The 27,462-nt window shown below is 40.5% G+C and overlaps 3 protein-coding genes across 3 annotated transcripts in view; 2 read left to right on the forward strand and 1 right to left on the reverse strand.

Moving 5' to 3' along the window:
- Positions 1–281, forward strand: part of susd6 (sushi domain containing 6) — a 31,632-nt gene extending 31,351 nt beyond the window's left edge. Inside the window, exon 7 of the mRNA XM_032542653.1 lies at positions 72–281. Coding sequence (XP_032398544.1) covers positions 72–97 — 26 coding nt within the window. The 3' untranslated portion in view covers positions 98–281. The remainder of the gene's footprint in view (positions 1–71) is intronic.
- Positions 282–4,183: 3,902 nt separating this feature from the next.
- On the forward strand, positions 4,184–13,468 carry srsf5b (serine and arginine rich splicing factor 5b). The gene is made up of 8 exons (XM_032542657.1): positions 4,184–4,365; positions 4,700–4,850; positions 8,284–8,354; positions 8,482–8,598; positions 9,312–9,384; positions 10,744–10,817; positions 11,385–11,492; positions 12,023–13,468. Exons 2-8 carry the CDS (start codon positions 4,725–4,727, stop codon positions 12,351–12,353), a joined length of 900 nt encoding a protein of 299 aa, XP_032398548.1. The 5' UTR covers positions 4,184–4,365; positions 4,700–4,724; the 3' UTR covers positions 12,354–13,468.
- Positions 12,998–24,199, reverse strand: slc10a1 (solute carrier family 10 member 1). The gene is made up of 8 exons (XM_032542654.1): positions 24,105–24,199; positions 20,987–21,238; positions 20,785–20,871; positions 19,016–19,128; positions 15,893–16,094; positions 15,042–15,220; positions 14,725–14,924; positions 12,998–13,747 (listed from the first exon to the last, which is right to left on the reverse strand). The coding sequence occupies exons 2-8, from the start codon at positions 21,203–21,205 to the stop codon at positions 13,686–13,688; spliced, it is 1,062 nt and encodes a 353-aa protein (XP_032398545.1). The 5' UTR covers positions 21,206–21,238; positions 24,105–24,199; the 3' UTR covers positions 12,998–13,685.
- Between the last annotated feature and the right edge of the window lie 3,263 nt (positions 24,200–27,462).

The raw sequence follows: 27,462 nt of genomic DNA on the forward strand, positions 1-27,462 counted from the left end.
GGTGTGGTGGCTAAATAGCCGAGTGTAGAACCACTGCTCTGGTCTAATTTGCCTGTTCTGTTCCCCTGCAGATATTCCCCTTCTGAAGGAAGCATGAAGCCTCCCAGTCTGCTATCAGCCTCAGCAGCAGAGCTTTTACTTCCCTATCTCTCACTGCTGACCTGGACTCACTGTGGCTGTCAACCTACTTTCCCAAAACTCCCCTGAGCAGCCAGCAGAGAAAAGACTAGAACTATTCCCCATTCCCCATGCAACCTCTTCTGCCATTGCGACCCGCGCAGAGCAAAGCCAACAACCAATACTCGCAATGATGTAGCACCACTTGACCCAGTTACTTGATCAAACTGAAGACAAGCCTGTAAAACTAAGTGGTGCCAGCTCAACATAAATTCTGTAGATCCTATGTATATGTAAAACATACATGCTGAGTCATGGTTGTGTACCATATGCTATGTTTTACTATACACTTGCCTCCTACCAGGTGTAGTTCTCTATATAAACATTGCTCACAGAGGCTTCATCAGAGAAGGCTACAGCAATCGAGACACGTCGACTTTCTGGGATTACTGTGGATAAAAAGAAGAAAAAAAAATGTGTGATGTTTGCTCCTAACGCTGTGGCGCACAGAATCGTCTTCCCGCTGTACTTGAAAATTTGTGAGTGATGGCTGGTTTTTTTTGCAGCCCGCTTTCTGAATGCTGCATGTTGTTTTGAGTTATTGCTGTCACAGCACGGTGGCCCACTCTGAATGAAGCATGAAGCCTCCTCTGTCTCTCTGTTTCTCTCTCAATCTAGTTTTCTGTGTATCCAGGTGGTGTCTAGCATATGGATTAGTGGGATTGAGAACCACTTCACAAGAGCTAAAAGCAGAGTGCAGAGTTTTACCAAGCACCATATCACAGCTATAAAAAAAAAAAAAAAACACTTGCTCCTTTCTTTTCTGTTGCCAGCTGCACCCAGTATCTGGAAGATGCTCTTTCTGTTGCATGAGTGGGATTGATGGGTATTTTGGTTCCAAGACTGTGCTATGCATCTTACTTGTAGGAGAGGGAGACATGTAATGTCACAATTTGTCTGAAAGCTGAGGAGAGGGTTTTCTTTCAACATGGCTAAACTATAATATTGTTGTGATTATTTTTCTCCCCATTGTATTTATTGGTGTGTGGCCCAGTTTACTTTCAGTTGCTGTGTGTGTGTGTGTGTGTGTGTGTGTGTGTGTGTCTGTGTGTCTGTGTGTGTGTGTGTGTGTGTGTGTGTGTCTGTGTCTGTGTCTGTGTGTGTGTGTGTGTGTGTGTGTGTGTGTGCCAGCTAGGCAGGAGAGGACATGCCCTCATATGGTAGGCCTTGATACAGCCATTTCCTGATTTTCCTCTCTTCAGATCAGAGACTGGCTTCACAATGTCCCTGTCTTTCACCATAGGAAAATTTCCCTCCCAGCGTTGAATAAGTCACTTGAACAAACCAGCGTCACTTCAGGCAATGTATCTACTACACAATGTGTGTATTATTTATCTACTCTCTAGTTAGAATATGTATCATTTTCTGCTGAATGGCTGGTAAACACAAGTCCCCTTGGTGGAACCGGCACTCGCTCACCTTTACACTGAACCGAAGACTTGTGCGCATTATTGACACAACTGCAACTGGTTGCAGTGAAATGCCCCCCCGCGCCACAGACACTCACTCACCCTCCTAATGCCAAACACCAAATTATTTTTAAAATTCCACCTTTAATGATAGGACAGCTCAGACATGAAAGGGGAAGACATGCAGGAAACCAACACAGGACAGGACTTAAACCATGGACCTTTGAGGAATTAACCTCAATATATGTGTGCCTGCGCTACCAACTGAGCTAACTGACCTCGCCAAGTGCAAATTTAGGAGAGAATCATGTTATTTTGTTGGAAATCTTACTCTGTTTTCATTGCTAGTTGAAGAGCTTTGGTGGTTGATCTGGTCACCTTGGAAACAGCATGACTCTGAGGGATCCTGAGAATTACTTTTCAAGCTTAACTGCTCAGAGAAAAAGTAACCAGAACACCCCATCTCCATTTTATTTGGCATTTGTAGCTGTCTGTCATTGTCAATGGCCACATTATTAATGCAAACAGAATGTTGCCTTAGACTTGTACATTTTCTTTTCTTCTTTTTTTATATAATCCTAAGCCTCTGCGTTGGTTGCTTTACAGTTGTGCAACATATTCTGTTTCCCCAATGGCCTTACTTTGTTCTTTTCTATTCTATGCATAAAACTGTCTTTGTGTATTTAGCAATGAGTTTACTTTTGTTGTGGACACAACTAAACGAATGTCCATTCCTTTCTGTCCTCCCCTAGCTTAACAGCTACTGTGGTGATGATGATGATGATGATGATGACGATGATGATCAACCTAAGAGTACCTATATTTCACTATTCCGTTGCTTCTCCTTTGCTATAAGGCATTAAAATATAATGGTATAATGGGATGAAAAAAACTGAAATCAACTTCACGTTCAGAAGCACTGTTGTACGGTGTTGCGTCCCTGAAAAGAACAGGTAAAATAAATACACATCTTGATTTTTAGTTTCAAATGCTTTGAGCTTTGGTTTTTCTCTGTACATGGCAGTGGGTGTGAAGATAGTAATTTAATATTTGTATAAAGTTTAATTTAATTTTACAGTGTGTATATAACTTTCTAATTAAAGCTTTCTTTTGAATGTGGAAGGTGATGTGCCATTATTTTACCATATGTGTCATTATGTTACTGTGTAAAATGATGATGGTCTCACTGACAAAGTACACATTTTCAGACTGAAAGTTGGGGAAAATTTCAAGACGTAGTCAGAAGAATATGATTACATTTTCCTTTGGATTAGATCCTGGAAGATCTGAACCATCAATGAAAATCCTGCTTCTGTTTAGTATCAGCTGGAATGAATTCACTAGCATACTTCCTGGCACTTTCTAACCAGAAATCATTGTAATGTAACCATTAGTCACATTATAGTACCTCATGATACTCTTACCAGCTATGGGATCACTCAAAAACTCTGTGCTTTAGTGTGGTACTTTATCTGCTCAATTCAAAAGCAATCATTTACCAGTCTAGAGGGAAAGTACATGTCTTCCTGGTCAAAGGTCCTTTTAGTTTATTAATTCTTAATACTGATTCATCTGCTTCCTTGAATTATGCTGCTGTGTTTGATTAGACTGCAGCATGGCCTGCCTGAGGAGCTCTAAAGCAAATGACTTCTTGAAAACAATATTGTATGCTTTCAATTATGGAAAAACGTTCTTTCTATGTGAACTTGTGGTTTATAGTCTTTTGTCTTGCTGTTATACTGTTTTTGCTGCTGAGTGCTATTACCTACATGATAATATTTTCTTCCTCTCTGCACCTAGGCTCTGTCCAGTAATATGGTGTCTGACTGACACCTAGTGGTCCAAATTAGAAATTAATTTTTCAGAATTGTTCTGCAGTGTCACCCTCCGTCAGAGACCAGAAACCATTGACCATGTACTAGTTAGTTGCAGGAAATATGTCATTTTATACATAAATCCTATATATATATATATATTATAATTATATATATATATATATATATATATATATAATGAAATACAGCATTGAATGTAATATAGCAGCCCACTGCTTCATATAAACAGGGCTTTGTTTTTAAGTAAAATGTTACTAGTAACTATTAGTGTGAAATAAATGTAGTTAAGTCAAATACTTCCCTCTAAAAGTGGTGGAATGTAACTAAGTACATTTAGTCAAGTACTGTACTCAAGCACAAGTTCCACATACTTGTACTTGCTTACATGCTTAGATATTGTTTGTATATACTGTGAACTTACTACTTAAGTCACATTTTAAATTCAGGACCTTACATGTTATGGAGTGGACTATGGTATTTTCACTTATACTTTAGTAAAAGATCTTCTTCTCTACTTCTTCCACCACTGACCTCTGTTAATGTAAAGTAACCCTAGAAGTAACGGAAATACTCAGGTAATGTACTCAGTATGTCTAAACTGTATTTAGGTACAGTACTTGAATAAATGTACTTGGTCCACAACGGCACATGACAAACATGTTATGGACCTCTTTTTTTAATCCATAGCAAATCCAGAAGGTGGCAGTAATGCAGCTGCAGGCTGCCGTTAATTATCAAAGAAGAAGAATATGCAGCAGGCCGTTTTCTTCTTCTGTGCCCTGGTGTACTTCTTTATATGTCTATGGGTGTACCCTCCTCCCCATCCCCCTCCCCGCGCCCCTCCCCCTCCCCTACATGAACAGCAGAGGCTCCATTTTGTTTGGTTTTTGCGGTCACACAGTCGACACAGCCTGCAAGGAAACAACGTCAAAGTCGCTTAAAAGGTATGTGTACGCGATTAAAATGTATTATAGCGCAACTTAGCAATTAGCGTTTTAAATTATATAAATAAATAAAAAATAAACCTTATCTGTCGTGTATAAATATGGTGAACGTTAGCTCAAATTAGCGCGAGACATGGCGTAGTAAAATTAGGTCGCTAGCTAGCTTTAGGCCCCACAGTTGTCAGGCTGTTAACGTTAACTTGCTTCAAAAACACAACCATGTCAAGTAACGTAAATAACTGCATTTTTACCGTTAGGTTGCCAGTATTTGTCATCCTGTGTTAGTTAAATTTGTGACATAATGTACGTAGCTAACGTTAACGTCTGTCTGCAGATAACCGTTACCAACGACACCAACAATGAGCGGTTGTCGTATTTTCATTGGCCGTTTGAGCCCATCGGCGAGAGAGAAGGATGTGGAGAGGTTCTTCAAAGGATACGGCCGCATTCGAGACATCGACCTAAAGAGAGGATTTGGGTTTGTGGTGAGTCAGTAGCAACATGGAGCTGGGCCAGGATGGCTGCAATATGCCGAGAATGTCTCCCAACTGTACATTCAAATAACGTTATACGTCGCTTTAGCTTGTAACACTGTTCCGGTAAAAAAAAAAGACTGATTTACAGTAAAGGCCAAACGTTTGGACACACCTTCTCATTCAATGAGTTGTCTTTATTTTCATGATCATTTACATTGTAGATTCTCACTGAAGGCATCCAAACTATGATTGAATACATGAATAAAATATGTACTTAAAAAAAAAAAATTGAAATAACTGAAAACGTGTCTTAAATTATAGTTTCTTCAAAGTAGCCACACTTTGCTCTGATTACTGCTTTGCCCACTCTTGGCATTCTCTTGATGAGCTTCAAGAGGTTAGTCACCTAAAATGGTTTCTCAACAGTCTTGAAGGAGTTCCCAGAGATGCTTAGCACCTGTTGGCCCTTTTGCCTTCACTCTGTGGTCCAGCTCACCCCAAACCATCTTGATTGGGTTCAGGTCCGGTGACTGTGGATGCGCAGCACTCCTTCACTCTCCTTCTTGGTCAAATAGCCCTTACACAGCCTGGAGGTGTGTGGGTCATTGTCCTGTTGAAAAATAAATTATGATCCAACTAACACAAACTGGATGGGATGTCTCATGTCGCTGCAGGATGCTGTGGTAGCCATGCTGGTTCAGTATGCCTTCAATTTTGAATAAATCAAACAGTGTCACCAGCAAAGCACCATCACACCACCTCCGCCATGCTTCACGGTGAGAACCAGGCATGTAGAATCCATCCGGTCACCTTTTCTCCGTCACACAAAGACACGGCGGTTGGAACCAAAGATCTAAAATTTTGACTCATCAGACCAAAGCAAAGATTTCCACTGGTCCATTCCTTGTTTCTTGGCCCAAACAAATCTCTTCTGCTTGTTGCCTCTCCTTAGCAATGGTTTCCTAGCTGCTATTTGACCATGAAGGCCTGATTCGCGCAGTCTCCTCTTAACAGTTGTTCTAGAGATGTGTCTGCTGCTAGAACTATGTGTGGTATTCATCTGGTCCCTAACCTGAGCTGCTGTTAACTTGCAACTTCTGAAGCTGGTGACTCAGATGAACTTATCCTCAGCAGCAGAGGTGACTCTTGGTCTTCCTTTCCTGGGGCAGTCCTCATGTGAGCCAGTTTTGTTGAAACGCTTGATGGTTTTTGTAACTGCACTTGGGGACACATTCAAAATTTTCTCCATTTTTCGGACTGACTAACCGTCAATTCTTAAAGTAATGATGGCCACTCCTTTCTCTTTACTTAGTTGATTGGTTCTTGCCATAATATTAAGGCTGAATCCCATTCCTTCCCCTTACCCCTACCCCTTGGCCCTTGAAACCAAGGGGTAGGGGTAAGGGGTGAAAACATACCCCTATGAATTGGGACACCACTTGGTGACATCACCATACAGTATTGATCACAAACCTCCAAGATGCCGTCTAGGTCTGTTGATTGTGTGGGTTTGGACAACAGTGTTATATATTTTATAGTTATTTTAGGTTCACTTTGGTAGTGCAGAGTACTTATCTGTGTAGTACTTAGGTCTGTTTGCAATACAAATGTGTATACACATGCATCATGTGTACATATACATACATATACACCCTGTATACATGGTGTGTGTATATCTGTTTCAGTTATCACCGTTTTGAATGTCATTGATGTTAACAAAAACATTTGTTGACAAAAATCTGTCTTTATTGGTGATAAATTGAACATAACAGGCAAAAACGTTACATAAAATAATGTTACAGAACCATTGTCAACTATTAGAACCATAACTAACATGTCGCACACAATAAAAGGCACTCATATGTGTAAAACTAAAAAAATACACACAAGACCACAAACAAACTACACACACACTACACTGTTGTAGCTACAGCTGCTCTGATATTCCAGACCAGTCTGGAGCCTTTTGGCCAGTAACCCCCCCTCACATATCATCAGTGTCCCATATCAAAACCAACAACAATATAACAAGTGCATGAACAATGAACAGGAATTAATTAAATATTATTACAATAATAGTAGGCTACCAATGCAATAATGAATGGTACAACATGAACATATGAATTAGAAACGTCTGCTCGTTTGCAGCCCCAACCTGGATCAGCTGCTGTGTCCTCCTGTGTGAGACAGGGCGGTATATGTTAAGCACGTAGCGATGTATCATAGACCGTTAATATATATCTAGCTATACAATCTATGCGATCTATACAGTCCATTCAAGGCAGAATATGTGGGACTGTTCAACGTTAGCGTTAGCGATTAGCGTTAGCGATTAGCGTTAGCATTGCAAGCTAGCGATTTTTAAAAAGTTTCAGTTAGGAACATGGGTACACATGTACAGGACTGCATAGACCACAAAACAAGACTGTCGTAACTTTTTAATCAATTATTTAAAGCTGAAAGTACTTACATTCATGTGTCTCTCTGGTTGATGCAGCAGCCACACACTGCCTGTGTGTTTTCTAGTGAGGTCGCGTCCACACTAGATCCGTAGGGGTATACAGCCCTTGATCTATGCTCTACCCCTAGCTCGTAATACGTATTGGACCGGCACTAGGTGCCGCGTGAACGCGCAAAAGGTAGGGGAAGGGGTAAGGGGTAAGGGGAAGGAATGGGATTCAGCCTAAATCTAACAGTTGTCCAATAGGGCTGTCGGCTGTGTTTCAACCTGACTTCTGCACAACACAACTGATAGTTCTTCATACCTCCATTAATAAGGCAAGAAATTCCACTAATTAACCCTGACAAGGCACACCTGTGAAGTGAAAACCATTTCAGATGACTACCGCATGAAGCTCATTAAGAGAACACCAAGGGTTTACAGCGCTATCAAAAAAGCAAAGGGTTGCTACTTTGAAGAAACTAGAATATAAGATATGTTTTCAGTTATTTCACACTTTTTAAGTACATAATTCCACATGTTTGTTCATAGTTTTGATGCCTTCAGTGATGAGCTACAATGTATATAGTCAGGAAAATAAAGGAAACGCATTGAATGAGAAGATGTGTCCAAACTTTTGGCCTGTACTGTACATTACGCATTACATTCGCAACATTTTCGCTGAAAAGTGATTTTCATGTCAAGCTGACGTTATGTGACGCTAGGTTTAAGTTTCTCAACCTGGCATCTATTGTGAATGATGATGGGTAGGAGGGGCCGCTCTCAGTAATTTTTAATTTGGGCGGCAGTAACCATTTGAAAGGCTAGCTATCAGTATTACATATTGGACCTTTTTGTAAAGCTAAAGGAAGAATGGCTCTACTGCTATATTTAAAATAGTTTGGTGCTCTTCTACTCACACTTTAAGAATGATACATTAACAGTTATTTAAAAAAAAAAATAGTTAAGAAGTGCTGTTGTAAATGTTCTGTTCTGTTATAGGAGTTTGATGACCCCAGAGATGCTGAAGATGCCGTTTATGAGCTTGATGGCAAAGAGTTGTGCAATGAAAGGTAGGAATTTGTAGTACATGATTTAAATAAAAAATTTGAATTAACAAATTTTCCTTCTCTTGCTCTGTTTGTTAACATTGAAATTGTGTTTATTTTCTTTTTAAATGAACCTTTACTTTAATTTCAGGGTGACCATTGAACACGCCCGTGTACGTCTGCGTGGCGGCCGTGGCAGAGGAAGTGGTGGTAGTGCTGGAGGACGTTTCTCTGATCGCTATGGCAGAGGTTCCCAGAACAGTCGGAGGTAAAGTGTTCATACCACCCACAGTTTTGGTAACACGTCACCTGCTTTATGATGATGCGTATGTTTTTAGTTGATTAAATTCAAAGTAGAGCTGCACAATTAATCTAATGGCAATCACAAAGTCCCTCTGTGTGATTGCATAACCGCAAAAAATGTGTCCACTCCCTGTTGTAACACCCTTCACTTTATAGTACACCTATCTTGAATGTCATTGTTTATAAGTGCATAAAAAATGAAGAAAAATTCATAAGAATTTGTATTTAATTTTCTGAAATATTAAGTTAGTAAAAGAAATTCTTATGCCTAATTTTGTTTGTTCAAGTTAAATTAACATTTCAAAATGTTAGTTGCTAATGTTCTGCCTTAACAATAAACTCATGATACCATTTATATTGTAGTTGCAGTATTGTACATTGCAATATGACGACTTTGTCTCCAAATTGTGCATCCCTAATTCAAATGAGGAAGGAGCACATGTAAAAGAATACAGAACAATATGTTGTGTTAGGTGAAAGGTCGGTTAATTAAATTACTGAAGCCATTATTGCAGCCTAGTTTATATTAACCACCGTCCAAGTTTCTTATGTTTTTGTTGAGGAGAACCAGTTAAATTAGGATGTAATAAAATACTTACCTATTACCTGCCTAAGTGTGTATCTCAACCCCACAATGCTATTGTTAAAATTAAGTCTTTACTTTTTACTTTTTTTCAGCCGAAACCCTCCTCCGATGCGCACTGAGAACCGCCTAATAGTGGAAAACTTGTCTTCACGTGTTAGCTGGCAGGTTAGTCATGACACATGTTTTTTTATGCACAGCAAGTCTCCACAAGCTGCAACACCACAAATGTTATCACCTTATCATCAACAGTCTGCCTCCAACAATACACACATATTTTCATGCTGCTAAAAACAGAATCTCTGGAATCTAATCAATCATTTACTTGGCTTGCTAATATGTTTAAACGGTCAAACTATTATATTGTGATAAGGCCCAAATTGTTTTTTTTGATAATAGCCGCTTTAATAAAACTGCATATTATGCGGTTAACTAATGAGTCAAAGTAACAACAACAAGCAAACACTTAATTTGTTCATTTCTTTTCAAATTTTAACCAATTCTTCACCCCTTTATTTGCCAGCCTGACTGTTGTGTCATATGGAAGAGCTCGCTTATGGTGGAGTTAACCCCTTCTGGGTCCTTCTGTCTGGGTTGAGCCTGTGGTGTCAGCCAGTCTATCCTACACCTAGTTGATGCCTGCTGGTCATGTGAGCGCTCGCTCCACACTAGAGGTGCTGGCGGCCCCTTCGCTCGCTCGCAACGCCCCCTGTCGAAGGCAGGGGGGCGACTGGTGTGTGCCTGAGAGCGAGAGAGAGGAAACAGAGAGTTGGCAGAGAGGAAAGAGCGAGAGTCGATGGTGACGGTGGTGGCGTATTGATCGATGGTTCGTTAATTTGAGGGGCTTCGGTCGATCGATATCCCCCCTCCCTTCCCCCTCTGGTGTTCCCGCACATCGCGAGCGAGAGAGTGTGAATTCCTCCCAGGTGCCCATGGATATAATCTGCAGTTATCCCGAGGTTATGGTGGGCTCGAAGAGCCTGCGGCCCACCCCAAAGGGTTTCACTCTCAGGTAGTAGTTTCCTCTCTTCCACCCTGTTCACTCTCTTTACTGAGGCAGGGTGCTGAGACAGGGGCGGTCCCGGCATGGAGCCCTGTGCCCTCCTTGCCAGGGAAAATGGGGCTCTCGGTGCCAAAGGCTGCCCAAGTGGCGCCACTGCAGTTCAGTTCATGCAGATGGTGTTCATGTCTCTGTAGTTGTAATGAGTCCAAGAATCTCAAAGCTTTTGCTAATACTTTTGCCTGTCCACTGATAGCACTTTTCAAAATTGGTTTCTATCTAAATTGGCAAACATCATACAATTTTCTAAGGTTTTGTATTTGTTATTTATAATAAACTGTTGAACTGGCTGATTTAAATGGCATCTAAGGTTCTTGGACTCATCCTTCTTATCTGCAGTAGCCTGTCTAGTCCTCTCAGACAATCTAACCATCTCTCTTTTTGGGTAAATCAGTCCTGTTTTATGTCTCAGGCTGTGCTTGTGTCCTGAGCCTCTCCGTAAAGTTGACTGATGTTTACGTGTGTAGGACCTGAAAGATTTCATGAGACAAGCTGGAGAGGTGACATTTGCCGACGCACATCGCCCCAAGCTCAACGAAGGGTAAGACCATTATCTTTGTCTGTTGGCATTAACTGGCTCAGGAACGTCACATGGGAGTCCTATCAAGCTCACATTTGCAATTTGAGTAAAATTTACAACAAAATTAAATTTTTATTCAGTAGGTTGTCAGTGTGTTTTTTCTTTTGAGAGACATACATACACTACCGGTCAAAAGTTTGGGGTCACTTTGAAATTTCCATTGCACTCTATTATAGACAGAATACCAGTTGAGATCAGTTGCATTGTTTTTTTAACCAGGGCAGTAGTTTTCATATTACATTATGTGCTTACATAATTGCAAAAGGGTTCTCCAATGTTTTCTCAGTTTTTTTTAAATGATATCAGATTAGTGAACAGAATGGGCTTTTGGAACATTGGATGAATGGTTGCTGATAATGGGCAATGTAGATATTGCATTAAAGATCAGCCCCCCACTCAGATCAGCTGGTATTCTGTCTAACATCGAGTGGAATGGAAATTTGTAAGTGGCCCCATACTTTTGACCGGTAGTGTGTGTATACACACACACACACAAAAATAAATTCATCTTTCTATCTTTTTTTACAGGGTGGTTGAGTTTGCTTCTTGCAGCGACCTGAAAAACGCCATGGACAAACTGTCTGGGAAGGAAATCAATGGCAGGAAAATCAAGCTCATTGAGGCAGCCAGAAAGAGGTTAGCTGCTTTCCCTCTCGCCCACGATTGGCTTCCACTTTCCACTCATTTTTCATACTAGTATCCAAGATAACTTCATCAGCTGAATGAGATGAGAGGCTCATTTTAGATGCTTGATTATAATGACCTTGTTGGTTTGGGTAAGATGTTTGAAGAGCATGGTTAATCACACTAAATGAGTTTTAATAGAGCTGGGCTCAGTGGTTAGGACGTGCCATTTAGTTGAAAATCTGCTGTTGGGAAGCAGTGTGTAAAACTATAGATTTTTGATTACTGTGCCCTTAAAGCTCTTCCCAGAACACTTAACTGTTCTTGTAACTCCTTTAAAAGTCACAGACACAGGAAGCCCTCTTTTGATTATTAGAGACTGGCAGAGTTAAATGTGATGGTTGTATTGATTTAACCTTTATTTGAACTCGCTACTAATTTAGAAAATGAAATTAATTGTACAAATACCTGTGCCAAAGAAATGTGTGTATTATATAAATATAGGTATCCTAATGTTCTTCCTCTGTTTTTCCTTTTCCTAGGTCAAGAAGTCGTTCCCGGTCTGAGAGCTCCTCTCGGTCCCGCTCCCGTTCTCGTGGCCGCTCTCCATCCCGCTCCCCCAGACGCTCCCGCAGCCCCGCCCACAAGGCCCACAACCGTTCCCGCTCCCCCAGCGTGTCCCCTGCCGGCGGCGCTTCCTCCCCAACCTCCAAATCAAAGGAGCTAGCTAAACGGTCCTCCAAGACGAGCAAATCTGCCACCCCGCCCTCCCCTCCTCCTGCTCAGAGAGCCTCAATCTCCCGTTCTCGCTCCCGTTCCCGTTCTCGCTCCCGTTCCCGCTCCCGCTCACCTTCTACTGACAGCCAGCGCTAAACGCTTCGTTTTGGTTTAATGGGAATCAACAGTAGAAACAACTCGATTCTACAGTAGAATCCGCTTGGAGGAGTTGACACACTGAAGCTCTTGTGACCACTTTTGAGAGCTGAGACCAGAGCTTTCCTCCAGTAGAGTTTGTTTTTTCCTGTCTGGATTGTCATAACTATCATCAAGCTTTTCACATTTAAACACCAATACATTGTCATGCAGAAATCAGTCAATTATTTTATTCTCATTATATAGTGTTTGAATTAAACAACTTAAACAGAGGACACTTGTTAAACAGTGATGCTGTTTGTGTCCCCCTCATTGCCCGTCAAGATTAAACCCATCGGTGTGTTGCCCCCAGTTACTCCTCACCTCCAAATGTATACATCCAGCTGCAGTTCCTCTGCTGCTGCACCATGTCTCCATACTGATGGACCGTTTCTCTCACCAAACCACCACGTTTCATCAGGCCTCACAGTTATTGAGTCTTTGATGGAATTTGTTAGTTATTAGGCAGGACTTGGAGACCTTTTGTGTGACCACTTTCTTTACCTTTTTGCAATACCTTTGCTCGTCCGTGGGAGAGTTTTAAATCCCTTTCCACATTTTTGTCTGTATCATGTGATCCAAGTCCCGTTTTGCCTTTTTTTTTCCTGTATTTTCTGACCTACTGTACCTACCACAGCTGGTGTGTGTAATATCTATACCTGAGGATTCTTGCACGTGCGATTTGTTTGATCAAAATTTAGAATCTTCTCATTGTTGAAAATGTTTTGTGCTTAAAACTCAAATACAATCACCCACCATAACTGGCACTGGCAGTATCAAGAACAAAAAAAAAACTTGGTCATGGATCTTACATTTTCTGGTAGTTGACTGTCAAACTTATTTTGTTGGGAGATGTTATTTTCCTTTTGAGGGTAAGGTCAACACTTTAAAATGGCATTGCTTTAAAGAGTGCCGATTGTTCTAGCATTGTAATTAAAGTTCTTATTTTTATTTTTGGGTTTTGTGTACAGCATTGCAGACTTTTGTTTTACAGTGTATAATGTAATTCCAAGAATGCTTGTTGGTACTGTGACTGTTACTGTGGTTTAATTGAACGTGTAGGCAAGAGTTTGAAGGAAAAACATTTTTGTACGTATGGATTTTATTTTCAGTGAAAAATATGGATGTTTGTATTGTTTAGGAAGATGACTTAAACAATAAAAACAATTTTAACTAAATCATTCATCTCTTGTTTGTCTGTGCTTCATTAGGAAACCTGTACAGTGGTGTCAATTCAGACTACACAATACTCGCTACATTAAAAGTAAACCTGTCCTGCAGTTAGAGATAAAATCAAACGGTCCCCTCACAGGCCTCTCTCGACTTGTCTTCAGTGATTGCTGGCTGGTATGTATCTGTAGGTCAGACAGACAAGCTCATTACAAATGCAAACATTTTACAAAATGAGTCACTGCAACAAAATGTGCATAATTTGACATTCTAATATAAAAATGCAAAATTCAGCGGACATCTGTAACTGGTAAGACTCTGAACTAAGCTGTGGTAGATGTCAAGATTTTGAGTTAATTTCTCTTAACTGCACTACATAATTTTACATTTAGTCTATTTAAAGATGTTTTAGCATGTAATAGGTCACCAGCCAGAATCAAACAGGTTTTGGTTACACAGCACACGTCTTCACCAGGGTGCCCCAAATATCTCGTTATCTACTCGGTGGAATGGCACCAAGTTTGTTCAGACACTTATGGTTTAAGACATTACAGTATTGTAATAACTACTATCTCAGTTTTGTTTTGGTAAATTACAACATCTCTATTGGTTTGGTTTTCGACCAATTACCTGCCCTCCCCAGGTGAATGACCTTCATTCATTGGTTGTTTTTTATCAACCAATTTATCATTTAGTCAATAAAACGTCGAGGTGTCTGAAATGAAAGAGGTGGCAATAGATGTTTTTCACAGCAGACATGTTGGCTCGTCGTAGCAGGAAAAGCACAGCTGGAATTGATAACTTTAACGATGGCTCAATTCCATCAAGTGTCCCAGTAAGCTATTTCAGTGAGTCAGCATGCACAACACCAGGGCCCCTCCTAAGTGGAGAGCAGCCATCGTTAATGGTTTTGAACACAGCTGTGTTTTTCCGACTATGGCGTGTCAACGTGTCTGCTGTTAAAAGGTCTATAGCTTGTTGTTACAAAACCCAAATATATTCATCTTTTAGAGATGCCGAAACCAGGATTTAGTTGGCATTTTTTGCTTTTTCGTATATCTCTTAAATGATTAATACATTAGTACAACTGTATGGAATTATTTTTCCAGTCCAGAATGAAAACGTTGGTGTTCTGTGGTTTTAGACGGCCTGTATGACTCACCTTTCTTCCTGAGTGTGAACCTTTGGTGACACCTGAACAGCACGATGAGCAGCCCCGCCTCCGTCAGCTGGAAGAACACGTAGACCATGGGGAACATGAACAGAGGGCCGATCAGCGCCGGGGGAAAGGCCAGTTTCAGAAGGGTGGAGCACAGCTGGATGTTCTGACAGCCTGTTTCCATAGCAACGGTCCTCCGCTCCCTTATTCGCAAGCCATGGATACATTAAGGAAGGCAGTTTATTCCCTGACATGACTAACAGGCTTCTTACCCATCACAATATCCACCAGAGCTCGAATTCTACAACCACATAACTCACGATTGGTTGAGTCTGAAGAGCCAGGAGATGATGTATCCGAAGGAGTAGCCTATGACGGGCATGAGAGCACCGATGGCCATGAGGGGTGGAGACAGCACTGTGAGGATGGAGTCTTCCATATCAAGGCAGACAGCGATGGTGATTCCCACAAAGCCAACTGTCATGAAAGTGATGCCTACCTGAGAAGACCATCACAGGAGACAAGTTAGATTCATTTGCCTTTTTTTTAGTTTCTATATTATCATTTAAGAATAATGTCAGGTGATATTCTATATTTTAGTTATTTTCAGATATTGTCTGTGTAGCTAAAGCCTGATCTTATTCCTGTGCGACACACAGAGCTCCATAGGCAGTTTATTAAGGACATTTCTGAGCCGGTCTTTTTTACATTAAATGATTTTTAACTGTGATTTTTTTCTTAATTTTTATGTTAACGTCTTCAGTGTGAGCCAATGGGCTGACACAGACAATGTGCACAAAAGTTGGTTTTGGTTGATTATTTTTTTGTAAACTTTCTTCTTTAAAAAAAAAAAAAAATCTTGAACCCTAACTAACCCTTTCAATGATTTGATAACTAATTAGGGCTATAACGTGTCAAAAATGAGTGAAAGTGAAATCTGCCCATTAAAATCACACAAAGTCCACTCTTATTTCTTGATTGCTTGTTTTACCTGACCAACACTACGAAACCTAACGATATTCAATTATGTACAAGTGGAAAAAAAGTATGAGTACGAGGATTTGCTCAATGAATGAAAACTGTTGCCTGATAATTTGATTTAATTTTACAAACCATTAATCAACTATTAATCCAACCTTATGCCCCCCCCCCCACCTGTGCATGCTCTAACCTTTGTGATAGTCTTGGCGTACTGCGGCTTGTAGTAGTTGATGAGGATGCCCACGCTGCAGGGTATGAGGATCATGACCAGCGATACGAGGATTTCAACGTAGGGCACGGAGTTCTGCAGGTCCAAGCCCTGACAGTAGAGGTAAAACAGCAGAGGCATCATGCCCAGAGCCAGAACCGTGGAGCAGGACGTCATCACCATGCTGAGCGGAAAAACACAGGGGTGATAACTTCTCAGCCCCAGACATGAGCTTCTGGCTGCTGATGGGGATGACGGGTCACTGCAGTCCCTCTAGCCCCAGCAGCGGCGGGGCACATGGATGCAATGGAAGACTGGTCCCACGCTAGATATTGTGCTAACTACTGACCAGACTACTTTTTAGAGCCCGACCGATAAAGGTTTTTTTAAGGCCAGTACCGATACGAATATTTGGTTATTTAAAAAGGGCATTGCAGATGCCGATATATCGGCCGATAAATATTTAAAAATAAAAAATCCAGAAACGTTTTACAAAACATAAACAGATTTCCCTAACATTACTTATTTGTAGTTAACAACAACAGCAGAACAGAGGAACATCAAAATATATTAAATGAAATATGATCAATTAAATGAATAAAAATACAAACTTAAGATATGAAACTTAAAGTCCTTTGAACAAAAACACATCAACAAAAAAAAAAATCAGTTTGTCCAACAGGGACGTTGTAGATCGCCCTCTGTTGGACAAACTATTCAACGCTCATAACAAGGTTGGCAGTCCGTTTTTATTTATTTTTTAAATTGGACATTATAAATGCCGATACCGATAGATCGGGAAATGCCTAATATCGGTCGATAATATCAGCCTTCCTGACATATTGGTCGGGCTATACTACTTGTTTTTTTACATTTGTTTATGGCCACCAAGTTGGTCAAAACGTCCCACTGACCAACACTTTGGTGTGTCGTGAGGAATCTAGAAAACTAATGTATAGGCTGGAAAACAATCTCACTCAAGGTCCACTTAATAGCTCATCTGGAGCTTCTGAGAAGCTACTCAGTGGCGAATAATCACGGTCAAGAATTAATTTTGAACCTCCAATTTTCATCCAACATGGAAGAAAGTCCTTAAAAAGTGCTTGGAAAAATGGTAATGTAAACATCTGTAATTCCCTACAATAGCTCTATAGCGTTACTATTAAGCACAATTTTGCTGCTTAGAGTATCCGAATCAGATTCAGAATGATGAATAAATAATAAGAGGAACCAGTAAACAGACGGATTAGAGACAGTGTTGCTGGGTCATTGCACAGGAATTGAACCTGGCACTGTGAGTCAGAGGTCAGCTGTTCAAAGTATAATGAAGATGTCATTGTAAAAGCTTCAAACATTTAGATGTCATACTTTTACATTTTTTTTGTCATCATTTTGCAGCAAACTTGGCAGTCTGTTGTTAAATGCATGAGGGGGAATACACATTGTAGCCTCCAGGGGGCGCGCACGCGGGGGCTTCAAGATTGTCAATTGCAGGTTGAGCATTATCAGATTTGCATTGGAGTTGCATGAATTGTTACAAGGTTTATTGTTATACTTTATAACAGTAGCTGTTTAACAACCTGCCACAGTCACCTTTATACTTGATACTTTTATATGATAATCAATAATTTAATATTATATATCTTACATATGATTTAAAAAAATGTTTTTTGATGTGCCTGGTAGTAAATTATACTAATAATATTTTGACTCTAAGTTGTCTGTGAACATTTATTATGATGATGGCTTAGTTGAAACAAAATTCACTGTCAACAGCAGCAGGCGGTGGGGGCTCAGGAGAGGTAGAGCGGTCGTCCTCCAGGTGGAATGTCGGTGGTTCGATCCCCGGCCTCCCCGGTCTACATGTCCAAGTGTCAAGCAAGACACTGTACCCCGAATTTCCCCCGATGGTTTGCGTGAATGTTTCCTTGATGAGCGGGTGGTGCCCGTGGTGTGTGAAGCGCTTTGAGTGGTCTTTAAGACTGAATCCCTGCTGTCCATTTACCATCCTCATTAACACGGACACAATTACTGGCCTATACCTGATGATGTAGCACATCCAAATGATTATCAAATTACAAATAATTTCTCATTGAAATTTTAGTCACCAGGGCCTTCATTAAGGCCTCAAGACGTCTCCGTGTGCGCGGCCGGATGAGCTCCTCCGACAGATAGAGCAGGAATGTCCTCACCAGCATGCTGCCACGCCTAGTCCTTCATTATTAGGGCAATGGGGTGAATGACCTAGCGGTTGAGTAAAAGTGTAGGCCATTATCTTATTTATGATAATATCATAGTTGTCTGATCGGACTGGTGATGTCCTGCAGGTCATTCAACTCTAATGATAACAGGAAACGGGTCACTTGTTATTAAATGGCAGGATGTACTTCATCAAAATCCCAATATACTTTGCAGCCATACAGATATACAAGTTTTTATATTTCTTATTGGGACTATTTCTTTGGTTATTGGAGAAGATAAATTGGACCAAATGGGAAACATTTTCATGCTGTATCTTTGCTCGAATGATTTGTCACGATTATTTATTTATTCACTGCTTTTGTTTTGGTCAGAGAACTTCAGACGGTACAGTCATTATCATTTCCACATGCAGCACATGATGACAATCTCAGATTAAGCAACAAATGATTTTGATGCTGATATTTCTGTACTTTTATTAGAGTAAGACTTTGAATACAGGACCTTCACTTGTACAAGAGTATTTCTACACTGTGGTATTGCTACTTTTACTTATGTGAAAGATCTGAGTACTTCTTCCACCACTGCTGTGTACTTGTATTCAGAGGACAATGGACTAACTCATATTGGATCACTCCCCCGTTTCAAATAGTGTGCTGCGTCCAAAAAGAAGACACAAGGACACGGCATAGTTTTATTAGTAAATTCTCTGTGCTGTTAGGTGATGTAATTGGGATTATTTTAACCTTCCCAAATCTAGCTTCTGTAACTCCAGAGTTCACTTGTACCTTAATTGCCTCATGTGTATTCATGTATTGTTGGTAAATATTTGTTGGTCAACAGACAGCCACAGCAAACAGGTTGCCTGTGTGTGTGTGTGTGTGTGTGTGTGTGTGTGTGTGTTACCTGAGGTTCATGTCTCCCTGCAGAGCCAGGGCCAAGATGTTGGAGAGGGCCCCCCCAGGACAGCAGCCACAGATCAGAACCACCACAGCCATCATTTCAGTCAGCTGGAACGCCTACAGCATGAAAGGATCATGAATTCATACAGAGTGATGATGCCAATAATCTATTACATCTATCTATTACTGACAACAATGTAGTGTTATAATAATAATAATAATAATAATAATAGTAATAATAGTGATGCACGTGCAGATCTGATTATGGAAATAAAATAAATAGAAACGAAGTAAAACAGCAATGTAAAAGAGGGTTTTGTGTGGGGTGTGAGAAAACGGTGTGGACAAATAAATCAAGCAGATGATGAATAATATATAACTCGCACTAATATGTTGTCGCAACCATAATCATTATTTAGGGACCTTATACCCCAGAGTCGGTCGTCTAGCAATTTGCTACGCCCTGCTACACCCTGCAGTGCCCTGCAATGCCCTGCTTTGCCCTGCTATGCCCTGCAGTGCCCTGCTACTTCCTGCCACGCTATGCTATGCCCTGCAGTGCCCTGCTACTTCCTGCCACGCTATGCTATGCCCTGCAGTGCCCACTACGCCCTGCTGTGCCCTGCTACGCCCTGCTATACCCTGCTGGGTCCTGCTACACCCTGCAGTTGCCTGCTATGCCCTGCAGTGTCCTGCTATGCCCTGCTTGGCCTTGCTGTGCCCTGCTACGCCCTGCTATGCCCTGCTGTGCCCTGCTACGCCCTGCAGTGTCTTGCTACTCTCTACAACGCCATGTCCCGCCCTGCTGTGCCCTGCAGTGCCCTGCTTTTTCTACTCATAGTTCTAGTAACTTTATTGTTACTATAATTGCCACTGTTCATCACACCCCAACTGGCACCGTCAGGCACCGCCCACCAAGAGCCTGGGTCTGTCCGAGGTTTCTCCCTAAAAGGAAGTTTTTCCTCGCCACTGCACTTTAAATGCTTGCTCTTGGGGGAATTACTGGAATTGTTGGGTCTTTGTAAATTACAGCGTTTGGTCTAGACCTACTCTATCTGTAAAGAGTCTTGATATACCTCTTGTTATGATTTGATACTATGAATAAAATCAAATTGGAATCAAATTGAATTATTTCAGCCCGTGGAACTCTGCAAACCTTGAGCATAATTCTTTGATAATTATCATATATTAATACTGTAATCAAATATGCACGTGATTCAGACTGTATGAGTAGGCCTACCAGTCACACATTTCAATCATCCCGATCGTGATTGGGATCCTGATGCCATTTTATAGTGTCAATTCTGTGAGAATTACCATCCTCTATTCTTTCCAAACCTGTGGGCCTGTAAAGCCCTTGAAATTACATGATGATTTGAGGCTCTAGCTCGCTAAATAAACATTAATTTATCAATTCAATTAGAGTGGGAAAAATCATCAACAACAGTGACACTAGGGTATTTCTAAATCAATTTAGTGGATGGTCAGGCTTTGTTATTTCATCATGTCCAAATGGAGCATATCGAAACTCCGGATTGTTTCGGTGTACAAAAGGATTTATTGCCAAGTAAGTAACACTTGCCGTGGTGGTTGGTGCATACATACATAAACAAACATTTAGAACCTTAACATAAAATGAACAGAAACAAATCGCCTGTATATAAAATAGCAGTTAAACATAACCGGAGAAAGCTGCAAGCAGCAATACCAGAGGCCAAGCCATCGGCCCGATGTGGCTGCTACGCTAGTAATCTTAAAAACAGGAATACTAACCTTAGCTAGGCAAAAGGCTGTAAGAGGCATGACACCATACTGGGCCAGCGCTGCTATCGCCACCCCCTTAGGTTTCACAATGTGAGCCTGGAAAGAAGGAAAAGACGTTTTGGTACATAAATCTTCAACGATCGTAAACGCTGTCTACACATACAGATAATGAACTTCAAACGGACAGATATGTATGGACAGCTTAAGTCACCTTGATCTTGGACACCTCCATGGTGCATCCTAGTGAAACCATGGTGATGAATAGGAGGACTACCATAAGTACATTGATGATTTTCTCCATCACCGGCGACACAAGGCCCGTTAAAACAGAGCTGGTGTTAGCAGCCGTCATGTTGAACCCAATGCTTTGATTTTGCCACAAAACGGATACAGAGAACAGATCAGATGTGTAGGCCTTGGTGTCTGCCATGGTGGAGGAGAACGTGGGATACTGATTTGTAATCTTAAAAAAACACAAAAACATGGGCACACGATTAGAGAAAGTTGGAGTAAGAAAGTAGGTCCAGTGACCACAATGATTTAAAAATGTTTCTTTAAGCTTCCTTTATTCAAGTACAATTCTAAGGTACTCTAAATAATAAGTATTTCCATTTTGTGCTACTTTATACTTCTACTACACGACTTACATTTATTTGACATCTATATTTACTAGTTACTTTTCAAATTAAGATTACATTAAAAAATGACAATTTTAAACAAAATGATTGTGATGACACCTTCGCTCCACTAGGTGTGTTTTGCAGAATCTGGCTCAATGCAAAGGTTTGTCGTCAACCTCATGAGCCACACCCAAGGGGGTACGCGAGCATCCAGGAAGCGTACCTCCTGTGAGGGGGATTCTTAGGCTAACAAGCCATCACCTGCTGTTAGCATTCCATTGACTGCCAGTCATTTTTGTGTCACTTTGACAGCAAATAACTTTACATCTGAAGCGTTTTAAGACTCTATTTGTCCGTTGTTCATTTCTAAAGAAACATGACAATGTACAAAAGGCTCCATTACCTTGTATCTCACGTTACAGTCCCGTAGCAGTAGGCTTAAATAGGCTAACAAGTGTGTCATAAATACGCAACTTTCTGTCGCACAGTAAAGAAATTACCGTAAAGTCAGGAAAAGCTTGCAGGCAGTTTCGACTCACATTAGCTGTTTAAGTTTAATTACTGATGTTTAAGGTCCCATGACATGGTGCTCTTTGAGACATTACCACTCACCCATACACAACTGATTACCGACTTGCATATTTCATCTGTTTTTATTTTGGTTTCTGTAAATAAGTGCCTATTCTACGCTAACACTCTGTCTAGTCTCCTAACTCTGTTGCTGCCTATGTGCCTAGTTGTGACAAATGGGGGCTCGTCCATTTCTGTTTGTTTTGTTGGTAAGTTTGTTTGTGCCTTAGGTCGCAGCAGGCACATGGTTGACTGCACAAGCTGATCAGGTGATTTGGTCCACCTGCGTGCTAGTTTGGCCCCTTTGGCATGTCTTAGTTTTCCAAGAGTTGTGATGGGACTTTACACTCAAAACTATTCCACCGGTTTCATTTAAAAAACTATTCAAATCCCAAGGAGATCAAATTATCCAATATTTTACTAAAAGTCAATCATTAAAGAAATGTCCAACCTCTAAATAGACATTTATGTCTCAGAACTACTTTTTTCTTCCTTCCATTCCCATTAATCAGATTTATGATAGATAAATATAATGAAAATTGTAATGTAAAGTAGTTATACCGAGAACACACTAACATGAAACACAATACTGTGTGTGAAAAGACATCCCTTCCACTGTTTTCTGAAGTGGTAATTGAAATAAAAAGCAAAGCAACATGCACACTATCTTCTGAAGTCAGAAACTTGATTGTTTTAATAAGTCTGCTCACCGCTTTGTTCCGCTTTGTTGTTTTCTTCAAAGTGTTCAATGCCTCTGCACATGCAGAAAGGTCACTGTTGTGTTGATAAGAAGTGTTTTTCATCAGTGATCAATGGGAGCACTGTCTTTTAGTTCATAGTACACATTATATGATCCTGAGAACTTTTCACCTAATATTTCCTGTAGTGTAGCTCCAGAGCGTTGTCTATCTTCACTAGATATGGATGGTTAAGGCATTTTCAAATACTATTTTTGGTTATACATTAAGAAAAGAAAGAAAGATACCCTAATAGTGGGATTAGAAATGGATTTGATTTCTAACACTCTAATAAAACACCTGTAGCAGAAAACACACTGCATGTCTGTTCATACAGTTGAGTCTTGCACTGTCCTGGTTTCAGCATTTACTGTAGAAGGTGCTGACCTCACCTGCTCACACCAGCTACTTCAGCATTAGTGCACCAACGAAGAAGAGAATAAATGAAAGAGGAAACTTCTCATGCATGTTACTCTTGTGTTTGTTTGTTTTTTATCTTTTTTTCTATTATTACTCTTATACATTTAAAGCCAAACAAATGCTTTATAACACATTATCATGTAGTTGCATACATATGTAAGTATGTTTTTAATACCAATATTTTTGTGCCAATTTGAATTTTTTTTATTTACCTTAGCAGTGCCCAGGAGGTGAAGTGGCATCTCGCCAGCCACCACTCTACACTCTGTACAGGGACTAACCCAACTGGCTACGGACTGAGCTACTGCCACTAACTTTTCCTACGAAGATATTATTTTTTATCATTTCAACTGCATTAATGACATTATTAATTGCTCATATCTGCTGATAATCACATTACAGTGTTGTATAAACCGTTTTTCAAATGTTCACACTGCTTATAAATGCTAAAAGTAGGGGTAAATGTTAGAAATAACATTTTTTTTAAATGCATGCAGGCTATTTCCAATGAAACAAAAGTCACAAAAATCTCACAATTCACTGCTTTTTATACTTTTAGTGATTCAACAAAAAACGCACATTTCGGCAGCAAGTTGCTTAAATTTGGCTAATCTGTAGACGAAAGAAATCCCAGTGTTTTGCTTTCTGCAAACCTCACTCTTAACTCGATGCCAAGTTAACCTCCATCTCTAGAGTTTACAACCACATCCTCCCTGCTGACATGCTGTGTGCAGACAAATTACTTTCACAGGGTTTCTCAGATATTTTTTGCACCCATTAGAAAAAAATAAAGAGCTTTATAAATGTGTCACACATTCACATGCAGTGCGTGCTGACTTCTTGACTGTTCTGAAGGTGAGAATTGCACACCTATTCTTGGAAGTCAGTTTGTACAAATACAACACACATGGGTTCCCCAGAAACAAAGTGTAAAACTGACAGATGTGTTTGCAGCTATATATTTCATGTATTGTGTTGTTACCTGTTGGTTCCAGATCTTCCTCTACTTGTCTCTCCTCGTCTCTCTGAAACAACATCTACTGCTTGTGCATTGGCACTTTCTTTTTGTCAGTCACAAATGACATACGAAGGCTGGGTTGGACGCAGGTGCCATCTAGTGCAACAGCTGACTTTTGCAGCTTGCACATCATGAGAGATGTCTATGGCAAGGGAACTTCTCAAATCTGATTGACTGAAACGGAAAAAAAAACCCAGAATGAAACACTGTCCGTTTTTAGGACATCAAAAGGCGTCTTAGAGTTGTTTTTTCTGACCAAGTTTTGTTTTGCATCTGTGTCCAAGATCTGGAACATATTTCTTTTAGCCAAATTTAAGCATGTAATTAATTTCAATGTCTGTTTCTGCAAATTCCTCAGATACATTTAAAAAAAATGTAAATGCTAACTTTAAATAATCCTCTCTCAGGACATCAGCAAGCGAGAGAGACTGCTTTGTGGACATTTCTAAGGAAGAAGATCTTGTGAACGTCCCCAAACTCTTTGAATGCTTTCTGTTAGATTTCTTTACTAGCAACAACAATGAGTGATACAGAAGTAAAGAAGAACATCTTTATTAGTATCTTTTTCCTGTAAGAGTTAGTTGTTTGTCCTAATCTGCTGCAATTTAAACTGCCACAGTGGGAATATTAGAAGTAACGCAATGGTAAAAAAAAAGTCAGACAAAGCAACGTCTAAAAGAGCCCCTCGCTGCCAAAACAGGCCTCAGAATTTGTCAAGAGGAGAGCATTAAAAACACAAATGGATGATTATCATCAGGCGGGTTGGCGACAGCAATCTGGCAGATAAGCTTTAGCCAAGTACGCAAATTACGTGCATTTCACAGATTGTTCCTCTAAAGCTCATGCCAGGGTTCCTGATAGCTTTCATTTGCTGGGCAATTCGTGCTGTTGCTAAAAAGGCTGTAAAACCCATCTGCAGCAGAGAATAAATGAAAGAGGAAAGTCCTCATACATGTAGCTCTGTGCCAGCACCAGAGAAGCTTGTGAATACTCTTGTATATTTAAAGTCAATTGTCAGTGTTAAAGTCAGTGCTTTGAGGGAGTAATATCTACTAAAATGTCACCACCACATGCAATTAATCTCTCATGTCCTGGCTTTTCAAAGGGATCTAATATATAGTGGAAATACTACACGGACTGCATTCTGTTTGACTTGGTGAATGATCGTGATGAGTCATTAAGTGTAAAAGAGTCTCTACGGTGAGTTAATACACCTTGGTTTTGTTATCTTATGCAACAATGAAATAAAAATGAATTGGAGTAAACTAGTCCTGCGCTGTTCCACTAACACATCATCAGTAGCATTCTTAAAGCATATAGTTCTTTAAAATCTAAAAACAACAAACTGTAACACAAAATCCAAATATCAGAATCAGAATCCGCTTTATTTGCCAGGTATGAGGACACATACGAGGAATTTTGCTTTGGATCGTATTGCTCACAATGCACTTACACATACAAAACACACAACAAATCAAACAATATATACACACTAATATATACACACTATAAACAGAAACAGCATAGACAGGCTCAGGAAATGGTGCAATGAAGAGTGCAAAGTACACAGTAGTAAATTATAATTATGACAGTTATTAATATTTTAATTATTCATCTATGGAGAATAGGAACTTACACACAAGTATTTAAAATAATGTTGATTGAACTTTCCTTTTTTCACTGAGAATGTACTTCATTACTGTATACATGTAGATTGCGTATTGCAGTTTACACCTCGTCAAACCTGTACATTGTTCTGAAACCACTACCTGATGGTATACATCTGACAGTGCACCCCTCCCTTCCCTTTCATGAATCATGCACTGACAACAATGGCAAGAACAGAAAGAATCTCTAACAGTGACGACTGGAGCCCTTCCCGTGTAATCTGCAATATGCTGGAACGGGACAAAAGGAGCGCGTTTTAATGGTTTAACAGGCCGGCCCTGTGAGGACACAGAGGGAGGAGGGGAGGGGAGGGAGGGAGGCTCAGCCTTTCAAGCCATAATTACAGCCCAGTGCTTCACATACCTGGATTTTTTCCTACTTTTTTCCTCTGCCAGTCCGAGACACAGAAAATCAATCTCTGAGTCCCCTGCAGCCTAAATATTATGGACTGAAATGGTGCTAAAACACTTCATAACTCAGCTCAGGCCTTGGGGGAATAGCATTAAGGGTGTGGCGTGAAGGCTTGGTTTCTGGGAGCTCTGCCTCATTATACATTTTTTTTTCGGTAATATTAGCCATCCCTAGAGGTCATTAAAATGCGATTGTAGAGCACAAATATAGCTAGATGCTTTTTCTCTGTCATCCATGAAAATGGAGAGGCTTCACTGCAGCGGATGCATTATTAAAGGCTGGCCTTATTGTGTTGTCATCCTTTACATAGGCTATACTGTTACGGACCATGTTTCTGGGTGACCCGGTTTGGCTCTGCTGCTGCAGGACATACAGTATGATTCTATACAATGGAGGAAACAGGAATTGGGGGGGGGGGGGGGGGGGGGGGGGGGGGAAGGATCAAGGTCAGTGCGGGTCTAAAGCTCTGTGTGTGCATGGTGGGCAGGGTGTCGCCCGCAGCTGCCGTGGCCTCTTGACCTGCTGAGAGAATGAATGAGGCTTCTCCCGCAGCTTTTTTTGTATATATTTTTTTTTTACACAGTTACTGATCCACTGTTGCAGTGCAAAATAATCCACAGTGTAAGCTCCTTATCTACAGCACAATATTGAGAAAAAGAAAGTACTAGAGCAGATTATTCCCCACACTACATCACACAACCCCCCCATTACATGTATATAAATTAACTTTAAAAGTACTGTATATGTTGTGGAAAAATTCTGCATCATAATGGCTATATGTCAGAGTATAACTCCTGTAACCAACAATACGTTTGTGATGAGAATTATCTTGATTAATTGTCTGGACAATGAAATATCAGCCAATATTTTAAAAAAATGCCCATCAAAATATCCCTGATATGACCCTTTCCTTTTTGGATGTTGTGTACATGGAATTTTCCACGGTGCGCAGCCATGGAGCGCCGGGAAAGACCCTGGACACTTGGTGCAACGTTGCTGAATCATTGAGGCCAGACCTCAACCTGCACATGTGTTTGGTCCCTTGTCTTGTGTGTGTCTGTGCGTGTGTCTGTTTGTGTGTGAGTTTGTGTGTGTCTGTTTCAGCCTGTGTTGTATTGTCTCCCTCCCTCCCAGCTTTCCTGTCTGTGTTTTTTGGCTCTGGGAAGCGTTCCATTGTCTCAGTGTACTGTTTGTAATTGTTTGTTTGAATATGTACAAAAAATAAAAAAAACTTTTGATCACA

The sequence above is a fragment of the Etheostoma spectabile genome, chromosome 18 (assembly GCF_008692095.1).
Source record: "Etheostoma spectabile isolate EspeVRDwgs_2016 chromosome 18, UIUC_Espe_1.0, whole genome shotgun sequence".
In the NCBI taxonomy this organism is placed as follows: domain Eukaryota; kingdom Metazoa; phylum Chordata; class Actinopteri; order Perciformes; family Percidae; genus Etheostoma; species Etheostoma spectabile.